Source organism: Phytophthora cinnamomi (assembly GCF_018691715.1).
Source record: "Phytophthora cinnamomi strain GKB4 chromosome Unknown Contig7, whole genome shotgun sequence".
NCBI lineage: Eukaryota > Oomycota > Peronosporomycetes > Peronosporales > Peronosporaceae > Phytophthora > Phytophthora cinnamomi.
In genome coordinates, this window is record NW_027150940.1 from 1,151,528 (window position 1) to 1,173,058 (window position 21,531).

Here is a 21,531-nt window from a genome sequence, read left to right on the forward strand (position 1 = left end):
CCCCGGCCATGGGGCCCCTTTCTGGTTGTGAAAAGTTAAGATGGGGTCTCGAAACTGACCCGCGGCTTGCGGACTCATGGTCATCGTCAACGGGTCACCACGACCTGAGCTGTCGAAAGGCAAGCTCCTGAAATCGTCCATTGAGCTGGTTGTCGCTGTCTCAACTGATTCAGCTGGAATCCCCGCTGCTGCCGCTCGAAGTGCTGCAGTAGTTCGACGCTCTTCTTGCATGGTCTCCTGGAAACCATCGAATTGCCAATCCATCACTTCAGATGACAGTTCGAAGAGCGCAGTGTCGGTAGCGATGGTGCTCACGCGCCTCAGTGGCAAGACCTTGCTCGGGTAGATAATGCGAATGCCCACGGATGTTTCAACAATGAAATACAGAGAGCTCGAAATGCTCAACGTCGTAACCACCCTGTGACGGGGAACCTATTTTCATGAGCTCCAAACACGTGCGGTGAACATCTTCACAGTCTCACTTCATATTCACTTCATGGCACGATCCAGACACCACCACATACATACATCTTCTACTCTATACCCAATTCTCGCTGTGAATCATCCCGAGTACTCGCTGCTGGCGCAGGTCGGGCATCGGCGGTGACGGTTGCTGATGCGTCGGAGGTTCATATTCGTCGTGTACGATACTCTCGCCAGGTTCTGCTATGGATACCGCGGGTTGAGCCTCGAAGTAATGTGCAACCACCAGCGATATCAACGCGTTGTTCGTGATGTTCACGCAGGATACGAACGGATCGGTGATCCACTCCATCGCCGCTAACACAGCCAGCAATACGGCGCGAGGCCCCGTTGGGACTCCGTATACAGGTCCTAGTGCTGTCGCGAGCGCGGCCGTCTTGCTTCCCATTGGCAACGGAGAGGCGACGGTGGCGATCAAGGCGTTCGTGAACATCATCGTTGTAAATGTGCCGGCAGACTGGGTCGCGGCCAATTCGACGCTATCCATACCCGACGTAGACACACTCAGCACAAACAGCGTACTAACCGACAGATAAAGCGCGGTGCCAGTCTGATTGAGAACTGTGCCCATGGAGCACACGATGAAGGCCAATGGGGGAGACACACGCTTGCTTGCTACGACGGACGAGACGGTGGTTGGTAGCGCAACAAGCGGCGACGCGGAGCTTATTGCCAGCAACTGCGCTGGCAAAAGGTGTTCGAGGAACGTGAACGGGTTGGATCGAGTAAACATCGCAGCCAGGAGCAGCATCACCACGACGTCGATCACCAGCGCGAGCAGCAGCACCGCCATGAGCGCTAAGGCCGTGGCGACAGCAGAACCGTCGTCCGAGCCGCGCACCGAAGCAGCAGACGGAGACGCCTCCAGCAGCGTGCTGCTGATCATGAAAGCCGCCGTCATGGGCAGGTACTTGAGAAGCCAATTCAGCACGCGGCACAGCGCAGCTTCCGCTTGAGCGGCCAGCTGCAGCAACACGAACTCCCCGTCCAGCTCTTCATCGTAGTTGTCTCCATCTCGGCCTGGCTCACGCTCTGATCCAGCGACACATACCAGCGCAACTCCGAGCGCGAGTCCTCCTGCCACGAGACCCACGACTTGTCCGTCGACGAAGGCACCCGCAAGGCTCTGCGGGAAGACGCTCTCCGCCACCTTGACGACTTGCTCCACCACCGTCGCCGCCTGGGTCGTGGCGCTCATCACGAACGTCCGAGCTACATCGTCCAGCGCGAACATCGTCGCGTTCTGCGTGCACGCGAGTGTGCCGTCGCTCTGCAGCGCCACGGAGCCGTTGGCCACGCCGCGTGGACACCCGAAGGCCACGATCGCACCTGCCGGCAGCCGCCAAACCTGCGCCAGCGTGGCGCTGGAGGGCACGATGCTCTGCAGGGCCAAGGCCAGCAGCGCGCCCAGCACACTGGCGAGCAGCGTCGACAGCGCGAAGGCCGCCAGCGTGGCGGCCGCTAGCCGCAGCCACCGGCACTGCGGCGGCTGCAGCTTGAGCGTCTCGCGGGCCACGCGCGCGCCCGTGAGAACCGCGTGGAGCGCCACCAGGGGCAGCGTCAGCGCCACGAAGGCGTCGAGCACCAGGTCCCCGGGCAGCCACAGCAGCCAGCGCGCGGCCGCCGACGCGCGCTGACCCGACAGCGCCACGCCCAGCGACACGAGCGCGCCGCCCAGCACGCCCAGCAGCAGCGGCAGCAACCGTGGCGCGACCACGTCGGAAAGCGACCCGCCGCCCGCAGAGGAGCCCGGCATCGCGACAAGAGTTTATGCCGCGGAAGGCGCGGCCAGCGGATGACCAGCGCACATGTAGAAGAGAGCATTGCGCGCGACCAGCAGTGGTCTTATGACCCGACCAGCCGGATACGGGGATGGGCGAGTAGAGGAGTCGGACCAAGCGGCCGACATCTCATCTCGGTGAGCCCCTGGAGCGGACTACTTGCGCGTTGTATGCAGCGGTCGAGACGGGGTCCAGTCCAGGTAGTGTACGCCACACAACTGCAACCTGCACGGCTCAAACCTGCTGCTGCTGCATGCACCTCCGGCCATGCTGAACCCCGCAAAGCAGACCGAGCGTCAACGCGGCAACTGTCCGGCCTTGACGAACAACTCGGCGAGCGGAACCTGGTAAACGTCAGCGAAGCGCCACGACGAAGCGCGTCTCAGCTGCAGTAACTTGTGCTCTTGGCTGAGGAAGGACGCAGTTGATGAGATCAGGAATGGAACCACGAGAGGCGCGTGGGAAGTCGTTGCAATGGTGTGTTGCTGCTGGGTTGAAGAAGGACTTTAAGTATCTGCAGCTGGTGGCTTTGTTCGGGTGACGCGTTGAATCTTGGCGCTGGAGGGACTATCGACTGGTCTCGACACTCGGCAACGGATCCCGAAATGCCCGTCACTGATGAGAGTCGCCACACCTCACTTAAGTACGTCATGAAGCTCGACCGTTCGGTTCGGTAGGATAGCATCGATGTGTACAACTTGGGTGTCGTCCCCGATGCTTGCAGGATGAAAATCTACAACCCAGCAAAATGTCTCAAAAAAGTATCCGCATCAACGGTTTATTTAATAATCCAACTCATTTGTCAATCAAACCAGAATGGTGGAGACCACGACGCCACCGCCGATGCCGCCGCAGCTCATGGCGCGCAGCAAGCGCTTCCTGTACGGGGCCACAGCCGCCGGTGCGTGCCCGACAGCTTCGCATTATGTCCTTCGCGTCTTCTAACGCTCCCCCCTCTCATGTCAGCATGTGGCACGTTCCGAGCGCTGGCGGACAGCCGCGTGCGCGACGAGTTCTGGAGGTGAAGGAGTAGATAACAACAGGGCTTCCTCCTCCCAGTCTAACGCTGTGCTGACGCTGCAGGAGCATGAAGGTGCTGCTGGTCATGTCCGCCGTGCTGTCCGCGCTGCTGCACGTGCTGCTGCTGCCCGTCGAGCTCATCAGCTCGCTGTTCCTCAGCCCGGAGACAGTGGACGCCAGCGTGCGCGCCTTCCGCTACGCCGCCGCCTCTACGGTGCCGTTCCTGCTCGTCAGCGTCTGCCGCTACGTCAGCGTCGACATGTTCGAGAAGGCGTTTTTCGCCGGGCTCGCGACGCACGACGCGGCACTCGCCCAGACCATCCGGCAGGTAAATGCTGGAGGTTGAAGCTGTTGCTGTACTACGGTGCAGGAGGCTAAATGCCAGTGTTTGTTACTGCTGCTGGTGATGATAGAAAAAAGCGATCTACTGGGACTGGGAGTATGTCCGCCACCTGGGGCGATTCGGACTGCGCCAGCTTGGCTTCGGGTTGGTTGCACTGGTCGCCAAACCGCTGCTGGGCGTCTTGATCCCGATCGCCCAGTTCGGCTACAGGTGCGCTGTTTGAAGCAACGGATGAGTTTCGGTCGGTCCACTAATTGCTATATGGTGAAAGGATTCGTCACATGGAGGTGGCGTTCTTGGTGCCGATCTTCATCGCCTTCGTGTTCCCGGCAACGCGCGAGGCGGCGCTGCAGCTGGTGCATTTGTGGCTTGACTCGCGGGCCATGATCCGCGAGTTGTATGACCCCATTATCGCTCGACTAAAGTCGGCGGCCAAGAGCGGCGACCCCAACGTCAGCACCGACCTGCTGACCGACATGGAGATCGACAGCGAAGAGCACGACAGCCGCGCAGAGCAACGGGACTGGCATCAGAGCGGAAGTGATGCTGCGCGATTAGGCTTTGGACTTGTGTTCTGCTACATGCAGCAGATCCCATTCCTCGGGCCGTTTGCCTGGTTCATGGGCTTCGCTTCTGCCGGCCTATTCGCCCCCGAACTTGTCGATCTCAGTGCATTCGGTGGATCAAGCAAGAAAATGACATAAGAGGCGAAGCCATTAGCCCGCTCAAGGATCTCTTGGCAAAATATTTTCATTCCTAAATCGAATGAAAGTACTGTTGAACTCAACAACGTTAAAAAAACACAATCATCATTGCATCGCTTGGGCTTATCCTGGTGGTCAACCACTTCAGTTATCCTTCTTGAGCTCGTCGAGCTCATCTGTGAGACGCGAGCACTTCTTCAGTAAACCATTCGAGATCGCCTGTTCATCAGCCAAGTCTTGGACCAATTTCGTCAGCTTGTTCTTTCCTTGCACCACTTCAGTCCGAAGCTGCGCGTTGCACTCGTTCATCCTGGCAATTTCGTTCCGCATCTCCTCATTTCTCGATTTCAACTCGGCATTGTCTTCACTAAACAAATGCCAGTTTGAGTGGAGGATGACGAGCACTTTGACTCGAATACCACTTGGAATTGGGCCAGTGTAAGATGCCGCGCCGCATTATTCCGACCGCGCTCGTCCGGCAGCGCTTCCTTCAGCTCAGTTCGGAGGAGCTTTGTAGACTCGCCGGTGCAATGCTGCCGCTCTTTCTGCAATTCATTCGTCAGCCACGGGCAGATAGACCCCAGGAGCGTTTGACCTGGAAGCTCTTGGATTGTATCGAATCGATCACGCTCCTCCCGATACGTAGACTCGAGCTCTCGGAGCAGCCACGGCTCGTGCTTCGCGAGCTCTCCTGCGTGATTCTTACAACGGGAGAAGGGGGTCGCGCGATTAGCTAGATACTCGTAGTCGACAGACTCTCCTCTGTTTCCTGCAGCAATATATCTATCCGTCCACAACTGCATCTGGTAATTAGCTAGCACGAACGCGTGAGCCTTGGTGCATCTGCTAGCCTACCGGACACCATTCTTCTCGTCTAACAGGTTCAACATCCTGCGCTTCAACCCGCTGCGTGCGACCTCAAGGCAATCTAAAGGCAACTCCTTGACTGCTGCACGCCCAACCTCCGACAAGTCTTCACTTTCATCCGACGGCTCACAAATTTGCAACACGTCCTCAATCATGCCTTGGTTGTCTTGCTTGCGTTTTTTCAGGCCGTAGTGCTCGCCTGTAGTCGCCAACTTTCGCTTGTCCTCGGACCCTTTGCTTTCAGTCAAGCGTTTGTGGCTGGTATGGATAAAACGAAGACTGAGTTTGACCTCGTTAGCTGCGCCCACCAACACTGACGCGTTACCCGTCCCATACGGCCTTCAACTGCCGTCTGCATTTCACACAGACATCTTATCATTCTTCCTTTTCATGGTTGTGATAGCCAGATCCCGTTTATTTCGCCTTAAACCACGAATCGTCGACCTTTGCATCTACCTCCAGTGCAACAGACAGTGGCTTTTCGAACGGGTTCTCCATCAAGTGCACCACCAGCTTCATCGCTTCATCCACTGACTCCTCGGGCCCCTCGACAATAATTTCATCGTGAATCTGGGAGACCATCTCCCAGCCGAGCTCGCGTAACCTCGGGTTTTGGTGCACGCGCAGCATGGCCTGCATCACGACGTCGGCGGCAGCACCCTGGATGGGAGTGTTAATGGCGGCGCGTTCTGCATGTCCTTTGGCCTTTTTCGATGCCATGCTGTCATCAGTTAGCATGGCGTCGGGGAGCCGACGATACCTCCCGAGCAGCGTACGCGTGTAGCCATACCTGCGTGCAGTCTCGATAGCCTGCTTTTGCCAATGCCGCACCTCTCCTCGGTCAGCATACCATTTCTCTAGAGTTTCCGCTGCCTCCTTGCGGGAGACATTGAAATCCTTTGACAAACCGAACGCAGTTTTGCCGTACGCGATAGAGAAATTGAGAACCTTAGCGTTTTTGCGCTCATTGCCGAACTTGTCCTTGAGTAGCGGAGCTGGTGGTTCCTCGCCACTAGAATGATCCCATTCCAGAAGTGCTTCACCTTTTTCCACCGCCTCTGCGACGTACGGGTACATGCCCATGGCCGTACGCGAGTGGAAGTCACCGCCAGCCTTGAAAGCGTCAATCATAGCCTTGCACTGTGTGATGTGTGCCATAAGTCGGAGCTCCAGCTGCGAGTAATCAGCCACGATGAGTTTTTTGCCTGGAGGAGCCGTGAACGCATCGCGAATTTTGTATCGGTCCTTGCCCATTGCAGGTTGGTTTTGCAGGTTCGGCTTCCGTGATGACAGGCGACCCGTGTCTGTGTTGAGATTGAGCGAGCAATGAACCCGACTGTTGCTATCTGCAAGCTCCTGAAGGGGTAGGATAAAGTTGTTGAGCATGGTGTTGATGCTGCTGATGTCGAAAAGCGCCTTCAGCGCCACGCAGGCTGCAGCACCCTCTTCCTTGTCCTTGAAATGGTCGTATGCTCGACCGTACTTCGGTGGATCTGCTTCGGGCTGTGCACAGAAGAAAAAAATACGGAGTCAGTACCAGGTCTACCAATTAAGAGCTTGTCCCATTCCGCGGTAAACTCACGTTGCCTGCAAGCTCCTTGAGCACTTCAGCGCTGGCGGCTGGTAGGCCACTAGCTGTGAAGTGTGTGGGCGGAATACCCAAACCGTGGATCGTGATGCTGCGCTTCTTCTTCGGCTTCTGCTTGCCCTCTTCGATGTAGCCCTCCGTGTTCTCCACTTCAAACGCTCGTTCCGCAGGGAGCACCTGCTTCTTCTTCTTCTCGTCATAGTACGGCGCGAACAGCAGTTGCTGCTTCTGCGCCGCGCTGTACAAATTAATGCGCTCGCTCTCGTCGCAGTAGCGCGACGCCCACTTGAGCACGAGTCGCTCGAGCCGCGCACGGTCCTCCAGCGCCTGCTTCTCGACCCCAGCCAAGTACTCGAGGTCCACGTGCATGCCCTTGCGCTCGATGTCCGTCAGACACTCGCCGAACGGGATGATGTACTGGCGATAGAAGTCGTACATGGAGCCGACCTGCGGCTGCTCGAGCGCGGCGGCCCGGGGCTTCTCGAACCAGAAGGTCTGGTCGAGCTTGTGCTGCAGCACGCGGTGCAGGAACCACGTGCTCTCGGCGTCGTAGACGCTGTAGCGGATCCAGCGCTTGCGGAACTCGGGGAAGCGCTGCAGCTCCTCGACCGTGGGCATGATGCGCTCCTTGCCCTTGGAGCCGTCCTTGCGCAGCTTGGGGATGCCGAAGAGCTCCTTCATGGGCTTCTTGCGCTGCAGCAGCAGGTCGGCCGTGAGCGCCTCGAGCGAGTAGCCGCCGTGCTGGAAGCGGGCCGTGTTCCAGAGTCTGGCCATGTGCATGGTGTCTCCGCCGAGGCCGCGCACGTCGATGCCGTGGTTGAACAGCACGTGGCGGTCGAAGCTGTAGTTGTGCCAGACCTTGAGGTAGTCTCTGCTCTCCAGGAAGTCCTTGAACAGCTGCAGCGTGCCCTCGGCGCTGTCCAGGTTGTCCACCCACACGTACGGCCCGTTGCCGTAGTCCACGTCGGGCCCGCTGTAGAGCGACAGGCACGTCACGACGCCGTTGCCCACGGGGCCCACGGCCTTCACGTCGATCTGCGCCACCTCCGTGTCGCACGCGTGGAAGTGGCCCGGCCCGAGCGAGCGGATCTTGGCCAGCACGCGGCGCGCGCCGTCCTCGTCCTGGATGAGGTTCACGGGCCGCGCGTCGTCGTCGGCGGCCGTGAGGCCGCGCAGCAGGCGGCGGTCGATCTCGTCCGACGTCACGAACTGCAGGCGGCGACGGGCCGCGTCGGCCGCCGCGCTAGACGTCGACAGCCACCGGCGCCGGAGCGGCCGCAGCATGTTTGACGTCATGTGATGGAGCGGCCTGGCCAGTCGGGTCCGATCATACTGAGGACGCATATAAACGTGCTGAAAAGTTTGCACCGTCGTTTCGGTGGTCGGCCGGACAGTGACGTGGGCCGACTCATTCGCAGTTCAAGCCAGTCGGAGGAGAGAGAACGAGTGAAGTGGCCGAGACGATGCTGGAGTTCCTGGGCAACGCCGACAGCAACCTGTTCGTGGGCGCGGGCGTGGCGGTGGCCGCCGTGATGGCCGTCAAGTACCTGAACGCGCGCGCCGACGCGGCCCAGCAGCGCGCGTACGAGGCGGCCAAGGCGCGGCAGGAGGCGCTCAAGGCCGAGCGCGAGAAGCCCATCAAGCGGCGCTTCTTCACGCCCGAGGAGCTGCGGCCCTTCAACGGCGAGGACGGCCAGCCCATCTACATCGCCGTGCTGGACGAGGTGTACGACGTGAGCCGCAAGCGCGACTTCTACGGCCCGGGCGAGGGCTACCACCTCTTCGCCGGCCGCGACGCGTCCCGCGCGCTGGCCAAGATGTCGTTCGAGAAGGAGGACCTGGACAGCGACGACCTGGCGGACCTGAGCTTCATGGACAAGGAGACGCTCAACGACTGGGTCACCAAGTTCTCCGTCTACAACAGCTACCCGAACGTGGGCCGCGTGCTGCGCCGCCGCGACCTGACGCTGGAGCAGCTCAAGCCGTTCAACGGCCTGGACAACCCGCGCCAGATCGTGTACGTGGCCGTGAACGGCAACATCTACGACGTGACGCTGGACGGCCTCAACCACTACGGCCCCGAGGGCGGCTACAAGCAGTTCGCCGGCCGGGACTGCTCGCGCTCGCTCGCCTGCATGTCCTTCCTGGACGAGTACCTGGACAACCCGACGCTCGAGGGCCTCACGGAGCAGCAGCAGGAGACGCTCAACAAGTGGGAGGACAAGTTCAAGGAGAAGTACCCCGTCGTGGGCAAGGTGCTCAAGTAGAGAGAGCAGAGCAGAGCAGTACACGTCAGTCCGTAAGGCGCCAGCAATTCAAGGCGCCGCCAAGTGCTTTAAAGAGAGATGCAGAGCTTCACCTCCTAACCATGTTCATGCAGCTAACCACCGCTATGTTTAGTGCTACGCGTGTCCACGCGCGAGCACCATTCTCGTCGACGAGCCGCAGAAACCAACAAGACCAAGACCAAGCAGCGCAGCAGGCATGGGCAACGCAGTGGGCACGCCACCGACCGGGCCCAACTCGCTGCCGATTTCCGGCGGCAGGCGGGGCAGCGCGTCCAAGGAGCCGTCGCCGTCTCGCCAGCACTTGACCGTCAAGCAGCTCGCCACTTTCAACGGCGGCGCGGATGGCACGCGCCCCATTTACATCTCCGTCAAGAGCGAGGTCTACGACGTGAGCTCCAGTCGAGAGCTGTACGGGGCGTCGGGCAAATTTGCGGCGCTGGCGGGCAAAGACGTCACGCGCGCGCTCGCCCTGGGCAAATTGGACGACGCCAAGGAGCTGGCACGTCTGGACCTAAGTGACTTGACGCCAACGCACTTCCAAGCGCTGGACGCGTGGCTGGCCACGTTCCGGGCCGACGAGCGCAAGTACGCGAACGTGGGGCGGCTAGTGGACGCCGGCCTTCGGCTCACGCTCGAGGAGCTGCTGCCGTTCAACGGCGTGGACAACCCGCGCCAGACCATCCTGGTGGGCGTCGACGGCCTGCTGTACGACGTGACTATGAACGGCGCCGAGTTCTACGGGCCCGACGGCATGTACGGCCAGTTCGCGGGGCGAGACGCGTCCAAGGCGCTGGCCTGCATGTCGTTGGAGGACGAGTCCCTGGACAACCCGTCCATCGCCGACATCACGCCCGAGCAACGCAAGACGCTGGACGACTGGATCAAGCGCTTCGAGGGCAAGTACGCCGTCGTGGGCAAGATCGCAGCGCGGAAGTAGACGAACGTCCTGCACTGTAGCAATGAACGAACACGCTAAGCAGCGCTCGACATGACCACAACCGGTTGACGTTGAACAGGATAGGACAGTCATCTCCGCAGCAGTTTACGCTCGCGCGAGCGTGCCACAATCGAGATCGACATCACCATCCTGGCAGGCAGGCAGACTTCGGTCTCACTTGCCGATTCGCCTCACGGAGGCAGGAAGGTGCGAGGGTGTGACCATAGAGTTCAATTTCAACGTTACGGGGTGGCTGTACAATTAGGTGCTGAGTTCGCGTGGCTTTGTGTGTCCTCTAGATGATGCTGCCGTAGCGCAACGCCGCGAGCTTGAGCTTGTGGCGGCGCCAGAGGAAGACGCCGCCGCCCACCTCGAGCACGCCGACAATGAGCATCACGATCAGGCCGGGCAGGAACGTCTTGACCAGCGTGAGCGTGCTCTTGAACGTGTCCAGCACGCTGTCCTTGGCCTCGCCCGCCTCCTGCACCCAGTACGTCGGCAGCACCACTTCCGTTGGCAGCGACGGCCACACGAGGTCGCTCATGGACGAGTTGGCCAGCGTCGCGGAGGCGGCCAGTGCGTACGAGACCTGCGAGCGCTTGCGCGCGCTCATGGTCTGGCCCGTGCCCGACTCGATGTCCACGAACGTGCCGTACGCGTTGAAGTAGCTCTCAACCAGGCCCCCGTCCGAGTTGTACATGGTGTCGGCCGTCACCACCGTGCCGTTGGTGTTGGTCATTTCCACGCCCTCCAGCAGCGACGTGTCTCCGTAGACGAAGAACGGGCCGGACATGTACGACAGGAAGCCCGTGACGAAGGTTAGCTGGTGCAGCCCGTCCACGGGGATGCCCGAGCCAATTGCGGCGTGCTCGTCCGAGTACGCGAAGACGTCGGTCGGGGTGCCGAAGCGGTGCAGCGAGACCCCGTTGAAGTCCACTTCTGTGTCCAAGCTCGAGATGACGATGGAGATCTCGGCAGGGCCCAGGTACGAGTTGAACGTGTCGACCGTGGTGTGCTTGGCCATGCCGTTGATGGTCACGCCGCCGGGTTTGAGCGCCGTGCCATCCGTGCCCGACACGTTGAAGCACGTGACGTTGGCCGCCGGTGCGTCGCAGTTGGCGTAGCTCGAGAACGCGATGATCTCCGCCAGTGTCGGGTTGCGGCGCTCGCCTAGGTCCACCCACACGGGCGCCACGGTGAAGCCGTCGTACTCGACGTACGTTCCGATCTTGCTCAGGTCGTCGCAGCCCGTGCGCTTGACGTAGTCGCTCAGCGCGGATGCGTCGGGGGCAGTTTTGGAGTAGTCCATGCCGGAGCTCTCGGCGACTCCCGGAATGGGCGCAGCGCACAGACCCACGCTCTCGCAGAGACCGCAGGTGGTGGCGACAAAGCTAGCTGCTTCCTCGGCGTCGAACTCGGCGGCGTAGATGGACTCAACGATGGCACAAGTGACGTTGTTGACCGCCATGACAGCCGCGCCCTTGGTGCACTTCGCGCAGTCCGAAGCGATGGCCAGGCAGTCGTCGCCGCTGCAGGACGCGCACTCGGTGTTCATGCCGGCCTCGCACGAGTTGATGTAGTTGGAGCCCAGAATGAGGCCGGCCAGCAAACTCGGGTAGCCCAGCGCCCACTGCGACGCCGTGCGCTTGACGAAGATGCCGTTGTACGCGAACCCGGACAGGTCCAGGTCGGCGATGGCTGTAGGCCCCGCGGCCAGGAAGGTGAGCACGGCGCTGTTGTTGGTCACCGTCTTCATGGCCACCGGGTCCAGCGAGTTAAGGCCGTTCATCCAGCGCATCATCTGCTCGCCGTTGTCGCGGATGAGCTGGTCGATCGCGGTAGCGTTCTCCTTTGCGGCAAATGACGCCTTGGCCACGGCCGTGAGTAGGTTGTACTCGCCGCCCGTGCCCGCGATGACGCTGAAGTAGCCCGTGTCGAAACTCACGATCTCGTCCGTATCGGAGCAGCCGTCGCAGCTTTTGTCGGCCTCGAACGTGTGGTACGTGTACGTCTTGTACGTGACGGTGGAGGCATCGTCCGACAGCGATACGTTGAGCTTGATCTCGCGGCGGCGATACACGTACGGCCCCATTTCCTGCACCTGCAGCTTGGCGTTGCTGGCCAGGTAGTCCTCGGCGTTGGTGGCGTTAAGCATGTACACGGACACATAGTAAGGCGAGCAGTCGTCGCAGTCGCCGTACGGGTCCAGGTAACTCTCCTTGGCCACGTCCGAGTCCGAGCAGTGCACCACCTCGTCGTTCACGGCCGAGTTCACGTAGGCGGGCATGGCGGTGCCGTACAGGATGCCGAGGATGGCGGTGAGGCTACCCACGACCATGAGCACGATGGCCCAGACCTTCTGGTTACAGCATCGGCGTTGACGTTGCTCGGCCTCGTCGAGCTTGGGGAAGACGGTGGGCGAGCCCTTCTCAAACTGCTCGAAGGCGGTATTGTTCGCCTTCGGGGTGGGCGTCGTCGCCATGGTGGGGAGTGTCGAATGGACGAATGCCTCGGAGGTAGGTGGCGAATTCGCAATTGAGGACCAGCAGTGACTAGCGAGTTGGTGAGGCGCGCTGCTGACATGTAGAAGTCGGCATGGGGAGACAGTGGAGCCCGAGCGACGAGACGGCGGTAGGTCTCGACTCGAGTTTCTGCGAGTGGTACGGCACGCCAGCGAGATAAGATGGCGAGAGACTCAGGTGGAGATGCTTGGACACTTAGCTCTCCATGCTCAGAGCTGGCTGCAACGTGCAGCGATGGGGCTTCAATTCGCTCGACGGACACTAACGCCAAGGGAACCTGCCCCACGAACACATGGGGGTCCACTGCCGTCGCGATAGGAATACTGCAGCGTCTGCACTGGCGGTGGCAAGTGGTCCAGGCTAGCGACGCTAATAGCAGTGCTAACCTGTCGACACTAGGCCTCTGGAGGTGAGGTCGGCGGCACCTTGCCATTGTAAAACGTGTAGCGAGGGGGAGGGGGGGGGTTGGACCTTCACGTGCCGACAACTTCAACCTGTACCTCGCCGATGGTCACCTCGTCTTTCATGTGCTAACGCGCGAGCCATGCTTCTTAAACGGGGGGAGGGGGCAACCACAGCGCCCAAGGCAAGACCGAGAGAGCAACTCGAGCATTGCGAACTTCTCCATGAGAACCATGGCGATCGTCTTGCAGGTGGAAAACATCTGTCTGTTCCGTGATGGAAATCTGTCAAGCGAGGTGCAGCGCCGGTCCAGATAAGAAACGGCCGATCTTGACCAGCATGTGGCAATGGTACGCGTCAAGCATTACTCGAGCTCTGTTGGCGTTGATGTCGATAGAGCGGAGCTAAATGAAGCGCGTTCTCCACGGCAGGAACTCAATTCGACGCATTCCGCTGTCGTTGATGAGCATCGATGGGCTTGGGATGGTCTCGGTGCAGAGAGCTCGAGGAGACCACTGCCGCCCCAGTCTCGGGTCATCAACGAGCGAAGTGATCGCAATGTCGATGTGGAAGCCGAGCTCTCTGGAACCAACGACGATGCGCTCGAAATTCTCCGTCCCGACGAGCGCAGCGGCTTGTGCAAGAACAACACGATAAAAGCTCTGTTGGTGTTGCGCTCGTTGTTCGTCCACTGCAACCGACACAGTTGCTGAGCTTGTGGCTTGCGTCGGAGGTACCCGTGGTCTGCACCTTTACGATTGCTGCTGAACGGCACCGCAGTCTTAGGCGCCACTGTCATCCGAACATGGCAAAGGAGAGCGTTGACCACGCCACGCTAACCTGCTCCATTTGACGGGAGCGAGCGTCTATCCTGGGGAAATGATGCCGAGACTTCATTCCAAGCCGACGTCTCCTCACGCCACGTGAGACCTGCGCTCTACGTGTACTTTGGCGAGCGAGCTCAAGAACAACAGTACATGATGCTTGCGTGCCGTCGTGGCGTCGCGAATGGTCATGTTGAGCGTTACGCGAGACTAAAGTGCCCAAGGCGATCTGCTGGCACTAGCAATGCGGCACCTCTACCTAATACTACCAATTACGCCTTGAAGGCCTGCTGGCTACGACGCCGCAGGAAGAAGCCGCCGCCGATGAGCGCCACGCCCGCCACAATGCCAACGATGAGCACAGGCAGCATCGAGTTGAAGAGCGTCACGAGCGAGTCGTAGTCGCTCACCTTCTTGTCCGAGATGGTGGAGCCCTCCTGGCCCCAGTAGATGGGGATCACCACCTCCGTCTGCAGGGTGGGGTACAGCACGTCGCTCATGGCGAACGAGCTGTTGGTGTTGGACGGCGACAGCGCGTACGAGGCCATCAGCCGCTTGTAGGCGCGCATGGTCTTGCCCGTGCCGGCCTCCATGTCCACGAACGTCTGGTACTTGTCCGAGTACGCGGTCTGCAGGGCACCGGCGCTGTCGTACAGCGTGTTCTTGCCCACCATGACGCCGTCGGCCATGGTGATCTGCACGTTGGTCGTGAGCGACTCGTTACCGAACAGGTACATGGGGTACGACACGTAGGCCAGGAAGCCCGACGTGAAGGCCATGGACTGCACGCCGTCCACCGGGTAGGCCGTGCCCTTGTCCGAGTTGGCGTCGGTGGCCGTCAGCAGGTCGACGGACGGGCGGAAGCGGTGCAGCGTGATGCCCTCGTACTCGACCTCCTCGTGCTGGTTGAACAGCGTCAGGTTTTGCCGGCCCTGCGAGAGGTAGATGTTGTAGCTCTCGAGCGAGATATCGTCGGCGAAGCCCATGATGTTCACGCCGCCCGGGGCGATGCTGGTAGCGTCGTTGCCGCGCACGGGGCTGCACGTGAGGTTGGACGTGGGTGCCGCGCAGTTACCGTAGCTGGAGAAGGCGGCGATCTCAGCCAGCGTCGGGTTACGGCGCTCGCCCAGGTCAGCCCACAGAGCCGTGGTCGTGTATCCGTCGTACTGCTCGTACTCGTTGATGTAGTCCTCGTCGTCGCAGCCCGTGCGCAGGATGTACGTGCCCAGCAGCGTCGCGTTGGGGGCCGTGGTGGTGTAGTTGCGGCCGCTGGACTCGACGACACCGGGCAGCGGGGCGGCACACAGGCCCACCGAGCTGCAGAGCCCGCAGGTGCTGCTGGCAAAACTCTCGGCCTCTTCGGCGCCGTACACGGCAGCGTAGGCGGCTTCAATAACGCCACACGTCTCGTCGTTGAGAGCCACGACGCGGGCGCCACGGATGCACTGGTTGCACTGGGCCCAGATGGCCAGGCACTCGTCGGTGGTCTTGCCCACGCAGGCCGCGCACTGCTCGTTGAGGCCGCCCTCCGCAGCGCACACCTTGACGTAGTTGGAACCGAGACCCAGGCCTGCCAGCAGACTCGGGTAGCCCAGCGCCCACTGCGAAATGGTGCGCTTGGCGAAGAGGCCGTTGTAAGCGAAGCCCGTGAGGTCCATGTCGGCGATGGACTCCGGTCCGGTGGCCAGGAAGGTGAGCACGGCGCTGTTGTTGGTCACCGTCTTCATGGCCTCCGGGTCCATCGAGTTGAGGCCGTTGACCCAGCGCATCATCTGCGGACCGTACTCGGTTACGATGCTCACGGCCTCGCTGGTGTTGCTGGTGGAGGCGAAGGAGCCCAGCGCGAGTCGCACCAAGAAGGCGAACTCGCCGCCGGCCTGCGCGATGACGCTCATGTAGCCCACGTCCAGCGAGATGACCTGGTCGTCGTCCGAGCAGCCGTCGCAGCTCATGTCCGACACGAACGTGTGGTACGTGTACTGCTTGTAGCTCACGCGGTTGCCGTCGTCCAGGAACTCGACGTCCAGCTTGATCTGGCGGCGGCGGTACACGTACGGGCCCATTTCGCGAACCTGCAGGGTCTTGTCGTCTCCGGCCAGGTAGGCCTCGGCGTTGGTGGCGTTCATCATGTACAGACTGTAGTAGTACGGCGTGCAGTCCTCGCAATCTCCGTACGGGTCAATGTACGATTCCTCGGCGCCGTCCGTGGCGTCACAGGTCACGACGCCGTCCTTGACAGCGTTGTCGACAACGGCTGGCACCACCGTGCCGTAGAGCAGGCCGATGACGGCGATCAAGGCACCCGTGATGATGAGGCCCCATCCGAGCGAGCAGCAGCCACAACGGCGCTGGCCGTGCTGCGGGTCCTTCTCGAAGTATTCCGTCTGCGGAGACTGAGCCACCATGTTCCGGTGCTGTTGGGTGGAGACGGCAAATCCGGGAATGGCGGGACAATAGGCACCGACCGGAGAATGGGGAGAACTGGCTGTTGTGCAGTGCCGGTCAGCTCAGCCAAGATGACGGAGTCGGGAAGTCTGGGGAGTGTAAGAAATCTTCGGGATCGGCTCTGGAGTCATCCAGCTCAAGGTCCTTTCAACCTGTTCGTGCACGAGACACGGGTTGCACTTTGACGCCGCAGGCCGGGCGGGGTCAAAACAGCTTGGAATGCTGCCAGTCATTCGGACGAGCGACCAGCAGATGGCGGCGACGTCGCAACAGCAAATCGCGAACCCCTGCGTGCATTCGGACAGAAAACGAAAGACCGCGGCGACTGGTTCTGGGCGTGTTTGACGGAACCAACCGTGTTTCCCTCTCTCGGAGCGAGGAAGGACCGCCAGCGCCAGCAGAATTGAGAGTCTCAACTTGAGACCGTGGTGGTGCTTCGTGTTTTTGAGGGGATCCGGAAGTTACAGAGCCTTTACTTTCGGTCATTCTACCCAGACGGAGATTATTAAAATCCAGATGGTGACCGTTTCACGCTTGGTTGGCTTCAACGAGATCAATCTGGCCGGATGGTATATGTGACTGAGTAACCCACCTTCAATCGTTTGAAGTTCGCGCCGAGGTTGTTTGCGGGCGAATGTAGAGTGTATACATGTAAAATGATGGGGTCTTGGAGGATAAGTAAGGCGGAAAGCATTTGTAAAAGCTTATCGCGGTTGGAATTGCTGGAAACGGGTGATGGCTAGAATGCACCGTTCGAGTCCACACGCTCGGCTGGCAGAGCAAAGAGCAAATACGCGTCCGAAGACCGTTTACTTGGAAGTTACTAGTGTCTTTGGAAGAAACTTAAACGGTATTTGGCGATAGATTCATAGTCTACTACGTCGCCATCACAAACTGCCCCATGCTTCGCGCAATGGCGCTTGAAATGCTGCGATAAATCCATCACACGAGTCTTCAAGCACAAACTTGAAGAGCGCCACCACGGTATTGCTTTTCTGTCTTCTCCACATTTCGTTTAGCAACCCTTTCCGACAGAAACTCCAATCGAAAGGTGTTTTGAAGTCCGTCGCCATGGGAGCGATACCGAGAATGCGATCACTCATATTTTCTTTATTCACGGGCATCCTGTTTGTCACGAGGCCGATCAACTCCAGTAGTTAATGGCTGTCATTAAATCCATTTCAACACCTTCCTGGCTGGAAGCGAAGATCTGGCTCGGAATTCCACATACTTGGCGTGTATCTTGCCTCCAGATCATCTGTTGATAGTTTGGAGACCCCAGCCAGCAACGCAGTGCGTATTTGTATTTCTTTATGCGTCCAAATAGGCAAAATGAAAGATACCACGGTTCCATTTTCAAATTTGTGCATACCTTTTACCCCTGGTGAAGTAAACAATATAGAGACCCCGTTGCAACCATGAAGTTGTGACGACTATGTGTCAACCAAGCGAATTACTCCTCGTGCGGCTTGCAGCTCGTAGCCTTCGTGCTTGCTCAACCTAAAGAATTCCTGTCCACGAAAGCAGTACCGGTAATACTGTTTGTCGTAGTTCAGAACCAACGTATACTGCACTTAACCAAATCCGCTCCCTCTGTCTCTCCGCGAATCAGTCGAAACGCACAGTACAGGTAAAATCTGCGTTTGCCAATGCCCCGAATTCCCAGTGACGACCAAATCCGCACTGAACTGCCGTTCAAGTTTTTGTTGCCGAGATCCCCATCAACTCCACGAAAATCACAACGTTGCATGAGCGCCCGAGAACAGTGGGATACTGGTTCATTGGCGTCATCATCGGACGAAATTGTAGCATCTAGAACTATTTCTTGTCGGAATCGTCTTCAATACCCACGTTGTCTGTGTGGAATGTCTTCATTTCCCGCGGCAACCATCGGCCGACAGCTACAACTTCACTTGACGTCGACTCTGGAATCAGCACTAAGACGTGAATTTCAACTTCGTCTGCACACTCGAATAGGCTCGTAAGTTTCTCGCCCGGGTCCATCGTGTGTTGCCGAAGCTCTGAAATTATTCTCGAGTCTGCGTAGGCTAATTCTCTTATCTGAGGCGCCTCACCGTGAAGCCAAGTTTCGTCACAGGTCTTAGCGAGGACCAAATTCACCTTGGCTGCATCGACTTCTCCAAATATGTCCTCTCTTTTCTTCTTGATAGTTTATTGTCGTTCTTCAACGGTCTAACGAGCACCGAGAATCTGGCACATCGCTTTCCCAGAATGAGACGCCAAGGTTTCTGCTCCACTTTCTGCCTATTTACAAAGTGACTGAAGACCGAGGAAGCATTCCATGGCTGCCCAACGACCAGAGCATGGACTTGGTTCTCTCCAATCGAACGAAAGACTGACTCCACTCTGCTGTTGAGGTCGCGTTCTTCTCTGAGAAGACCTGACACTTGAGAGAACTGTTTTGTGGCGAGCTCTTTAACCTTTACGCCAGTACTGGATAGCCACTGGCCGTCAGACACTTCGGCAGCGTAGAAACGGTCTTTGTGTGGGTTCACTCCAGTAAAAGCGCCCGCATTTCCTTGCATAATTAGCCCCCTCAAGTCGTTTACTAATTTGCTGCGCGCGATCTTCACTGAGAAAATAGGGCTGTTCTTCGGCAAAACAGGCGCAAGGGCTCGTTCATATTTGGAGCAGATGCGGAGGAATTCCTTCACTTGGCAAACTACAATCGAGGAAAAACGCCTTTTCCAAGCCGACAAATAATTTCTCATTGCTGTAACAGTGTAAACGATTGGAGTGTGCTAGGAATCTTGAAGCGAAAGCAGAGATTCTAATTTGTATGTCTGGAGTCTCATGTCTTCCGATACGTGGCTGTCATTTCGGCTGGGAAATTAATCGAAGGTTCCATTGCGCAGCGTACTCCAAGTACACGTAAATAGTTGTTGCCATCGGACATAACTTTTTGAGCATTAGACATGCTATCATCATTGCTGCTCATTTTTACCCCCATTGACATTCCGCAGCTGTATTTGCTATCAACCGACGACTAATGGGTAAGCTGCTCTCACTTAGATCTCGGATTGCGGACGTCCCAGCGAACTGCGCGCACCAATATCATCACAAACCCACCTTTCGAATCGTTGGTACCTCACCCCTCACCGACGACCATGACCGCAACGCGAGCAGCTGCACCGCCCAAGACAAGACCAACACATTGAGACCATGGCAACAGCTTGCTTTATGGCTGTCTGATCGGTGATGGAAACCTGTCAAGCAAGATGCAGCGCCGGTGCACGTCCAAAACGGCCGGCCTTGACAAGCGGCATGTTGCTATGGCCAGCACACGAAAGCCCACGACGCGACATCGCACCGGGGAGGAACAGGTTGAAGTTGTCCGCATCTGAAGGCCTGAAACATTTTGGCTCAATGGTAAGCGGGTGCTGGTATTATACTGCGCTACCAAATCGGCAGCGACGTCGACACCGATAGATGTTGCATAAATGTATCCATCTCCTCACATGGCTACACTTGTTTTCATCCGTTTTCGCAGGGTTCCGGCAGCATTTCAAGCTCCCCATAGATACTCAGCAGGTATAACACCAAACCGCAGACCATGTCGTCCGAGGAGGAGGAGTACGACTTCGACTACAGCGACGAGGACGAGGACATGGAGGACGCCGAGGCCGACCTGCACGTGCGCATCGAGAACGCCTACTACTCGGCCAAGCAGCTGCTGGAGGGCGAGCCGCCCGCGCGCGAGGAGGCCCTGGACGCGCTGCAGCAGGTGCTGGCGCTGCAGAGCGAGCAGACGGACTGGGGCTTCAAGGCGCTCAAGCGCACCGTCAAGCTGCTGTTCGAGCTGCGGCGCCACGACGAGGCCATGCGCCGCTACGAGGAGCTGCTGGGCTACACCAAGACGGCCGTCACGCGCAACGTGGGGGAGAAGGGCATCAACAGCATCCTCGACTTCGTGTCCACGAGCAAGGTCGAGTGTGCTCAAGTTTTTTATTATTAATTTCCAGAGTTTGTGTTGCTAAAGTTTTGGGATTCTTTCTGGATTTTTGTTTTTGTTTTTGTTTTTTGCAGAGCTGGGAGATCCTGCAGAGGTTCTACGAGACGACGCTGGAGACGCTCAAGGAGGCGAGGAACGAGGTGGATAACGGGCAATATATAGGCGGACGTGAAGGTGGCATAACTGATGAGTTTTTTTTTTTTTTGCAGAGGTTGTGGTTCAAGACAAGTGTGAAGCTCGGCAACTTGCTGTACGAGATCGGGGACTTCGCCAGGCTGAGCAAGGTGGGGATGATTGAAGGAGAGAGGGCAGCTCGTGGTATTTTGTCTTGACTGAGTGATGGTGTGTACTTTTGGGCAGATTATTAAGGAGCTGCTGGCGTCGTGTGGTGATGAAGATGGAGACGACGGGGTCAGGAAAAACTCGCAGGTACTGCATTGATGGCGCGAATTTTTATTTGCGCATGCTGCTGTTGCTGATTTCATGTTTTCGTGGAGTAGCTGCTGGAGGTTTATGCGCTGCAGATTCAGATGTACACTGCGCAGAAAGACAATAAGAAGCTCGTGTCGATTTATGAGAAAGCTCTGCGCACCAAGTCAGGCGTCGCTCACCCGGTAAGGGAGTAGTATTGATTGAGCAAACGAGCGATGATACACATGTTTGACCAGGTATTGTTTGGATCCTTGTGCAGAAAATCATCGGGGTCATCCATGAGTGCGGCGGCAAGATGTACATGATGCAGCGCGAGTGGGACAAGGCTCGCAGCGATTTCTTCTCCGGGTTCAAGAGCTATGATGAAGCGGGTGAACCGCGGCGGCTTCAATGCCTCAAGTACCTGGTGCTTGCCAACATGCTGAGCGAGTCACAGGTGAACGTATTCGACTCCCAGGAGGCGAAGCCGTACGAGAACGACAAAGAGGTTGCGGCCATGACGAAGCTCACGGACGCGTTCCTGCACGACGAGATCAAGACTTTCGAGCAGGTGCTGAACCGGAACCAGGAGGCTATCATGGACGACCCCTTCATCAAGCACTACATCGACAGTCTGCTGCGAACAATTCGGAGCAAGGTGCTGCTCAAGATCGTCAAGCCTTACCGCACCATGGACACCCAATATATCGCGCGCGAGCTGAATGGCATTTCACTGGAGGAGGTGGAGTCTTTGCTATCTTCACTTGTGCTGGACAAGAAAATCGAAGCACGCATCGACCAGGTTCATCATACGCTCGTGCTTTTGGATCGTAAGCCGGAAGAGAAATTTCAAACATCTATCCAGGGGTGGTGCGATGCGCTGGAGAAGTTCCACTCGCTTACCGTGGACCGCATTGGCACTGGCATGTAAGGACCGGTAAGC

General features: G+C 58.4%; 10 protein-coding genes across 11 annotated transcripts; 6 read left to right on the forward strand and 4 right to left on the reverse strand.

Moving 5' to 3' along the window:
* Nucleotides 1-538: 538 nt before the first annotated feature.
* Nucleotides 539-2,239, reverse strand: IUM83_11150 (dicarboxylate/amino acid:cation (Na or H) symporter (DAACS) family protein; the record flags this gene model as incomplete). Its single annotated transcript, XM_067935693.1, has 1 exon — nucleotides 539-2,239. One exon carries the CDS (start codon nucleotides 2,237-2,239, stop codon nucleotides 539-541), a length of 1,701 nt encoding a protein of 566 aa, XP_067798907.1.
* On the forward strand, nucleotides 1,773-2,120 carry IUM83_11151 (uncharacterized protein; the record flags this gene model as incomplete). The annotated part of the gene is made up of 1 exon (XM_067935694.1): nucleotides 1,773-2,120. One exon carries the CDS (start codon nucleotides 1,773-1,775, stop codon nucleotides 2,118-2,120), a length of 348 nt encoding a protein of 115 aa, XP_067798885.1.
* An 841-nt stretch (nucleotides 2,240-3,080) lies between the features above and the next one.
* IUM83_11152 (Ubiquitin carboxyl-terminal hydrolase) lies at nucleotides 3,081-4,331 on the forward strand (the record flags this gene model as incomplete). Its single annotated transcript, XM_067935695.1, has 5 exons — nucleotides 3,081-3,165; nucleotides 3,231-3,285; nucleotides 3,348-3,612; nucleotides 3,698-3,837; nucleotides 3,899-4,331. The coding sequence occupies 5 exons, from the start codon at nucleotides 3,081-3,083 to the stop codon at nucleotides 4,329-4,331; spliced, it is 978 nt and encodes a 325-aa protein (XP_067798841.1).
* A 1,281-nt stretch (nucleotides 4,332-5,612) lies between these two features.
* Nucleotides 5,613-8,070, reverse strand: IUM83_11153 (DNA polymerase I; the record flags this gene model as incomplete). The annotated part of the gene is made up of 3 exons (XM_067935696.1): nucleotides 5,613-5,919; nucleotides 6,049-6,701; nucleotides 6,781-8,070. 3 exons carry the CDS (start codon nucleotides 8,068-8,070, stop codon nucleotides 5,613-5,615), a joined length of 2,250 nt encoding a protein of 749 aa, XP_067798906.1.
* Nucleotides 8,071-8,249: 179 nt separating this feature from the next.
* IUM83_11154 (putative heme/steroid binding domain-containing protein) lies at nucleotides 8,250-9,053 on the forward strand (the record flags this gene model as incomplete). The annotated part of the gene is made up of 1 exon (XM_067935697.1): nucleotides 8,250-9,053. The coding sequence occupies one exon, from the start codon at nucleotides 8,250-8,252 to the stop codon at nucleotides 9,051-9,053; it is 804 nt and encodes a 267-aa protein (XP_067798910.1).
* A 217-nt stretch (nucleotides 9,054-9,270) lies between these two features.
* On the forward strand, nucleotides 9,271-10,011 carry IUM83_11155 (putative heme/steroid binding domain-containing protein; the record flags this gene model as incomplete). Its single annotated transcript, XM_067935698.1, has 1 exon — nucleotides 9,271-10,011. One exon carries the CDS (start codon nucleotides 9,271-9,273, stop codon nucleotides 10,009-10,011), a length of 741 nt encoding a protein of 246 aa, XP_067798911.1.
* Nucleotides 10,012-10,306: 295 nt separating this feature from the next.
* On the reverse strand, nucleotides 10,307-12,493 carry IUM83_11156 (Croquemort mating protein M82; the record flags this gene model as incomplete). The annotated part of the gene is made up of 1 exon (XM_067935699.1): nucleotides 10,307-12,493. One exon carries the CDS (start codon nucleotides 12,491-12,493, stop codon nucleotides 10,307-10,309), a length of 2,187 nt encoding a protein of 728 aa, XP_067798908.1.
* A 781-nt stretch (nucleotides 12,494-13,274) lies between these two features.
* IUM83_11157 (uncharacterized protein) lies at nucleotides 13,275-13,592 on the forward strand (the record flags this gene model as incomplete). Its single annotated transcript, XM_067935700.1, has 2 exons — nucleotides 13,275-13,285; nucleotides 13,367-13,592. 2 exons carry the CDS (start codon nucleotides 13,275-13,277, stop codon nucleotides 13,590-13,592), a joined length of 237 nt encoding a protein of 78 aa, XP_067798909.1.
* A 2,157-nt stretch (nucleotides 13,593-15,749) lies between these two features.
* On the reverse strand, nucleotides 15,750-16,164 carry IUM83_11158 (croquemort-like mating; the record flags this gene model as incomplete). The annotated part of the gene is made up of 2 exons (XM_067935701.1): nucleotides 15,750-15,792; nucleotides 15,893-16,164. 2 exons carry the CDS (start codon nucleotides 16,162-16,164, stop codon nucleotides 15,750-15,752), a joined length of 315 nt encoding a protein of 104 aa, XP_067798820.1.
* A 3,614-nt stretch (nucleotides 16,165-19,778) lies between these two features.
* On the forward strand, nucleotides 19,779-21,519 carry IUM83_11159 (COP9 signalosome complex subunit 2; the record flags this gene model as incomplete). 2 transcript variants are annotated; one of them, XM_067935703.1, is made up of 6 exons in its annotated part: nucleotides 19,779-20,150; nucleotides 20,252-20,317; nucleotides 20,387-20,461; nucleotides 20,538-20,606; nucleotides 20,678-20,791; nucleotides 20,869-21,519. In XM_067935703.1, 6 exons carry the CDS (start codon nucleotides 19,779-19,781, stop codon nucleotides 21,517-21,519), a joined length of 1,347 nt encoding a protein of 448 aa, XP_067798736.1. The 2 variants fall into 2 exon arrangements, with proteins under 2 accessions (XP_067798736.1, XP_067798735.1); XM_067935702.1 differs by having other exon boundaries at nucleotides 19,779-20,135; nucleotides 20,538-20,588.
* Between the last annotated feature and the right edge of the window lie 12 nt (nucleotides 21,520-21,531).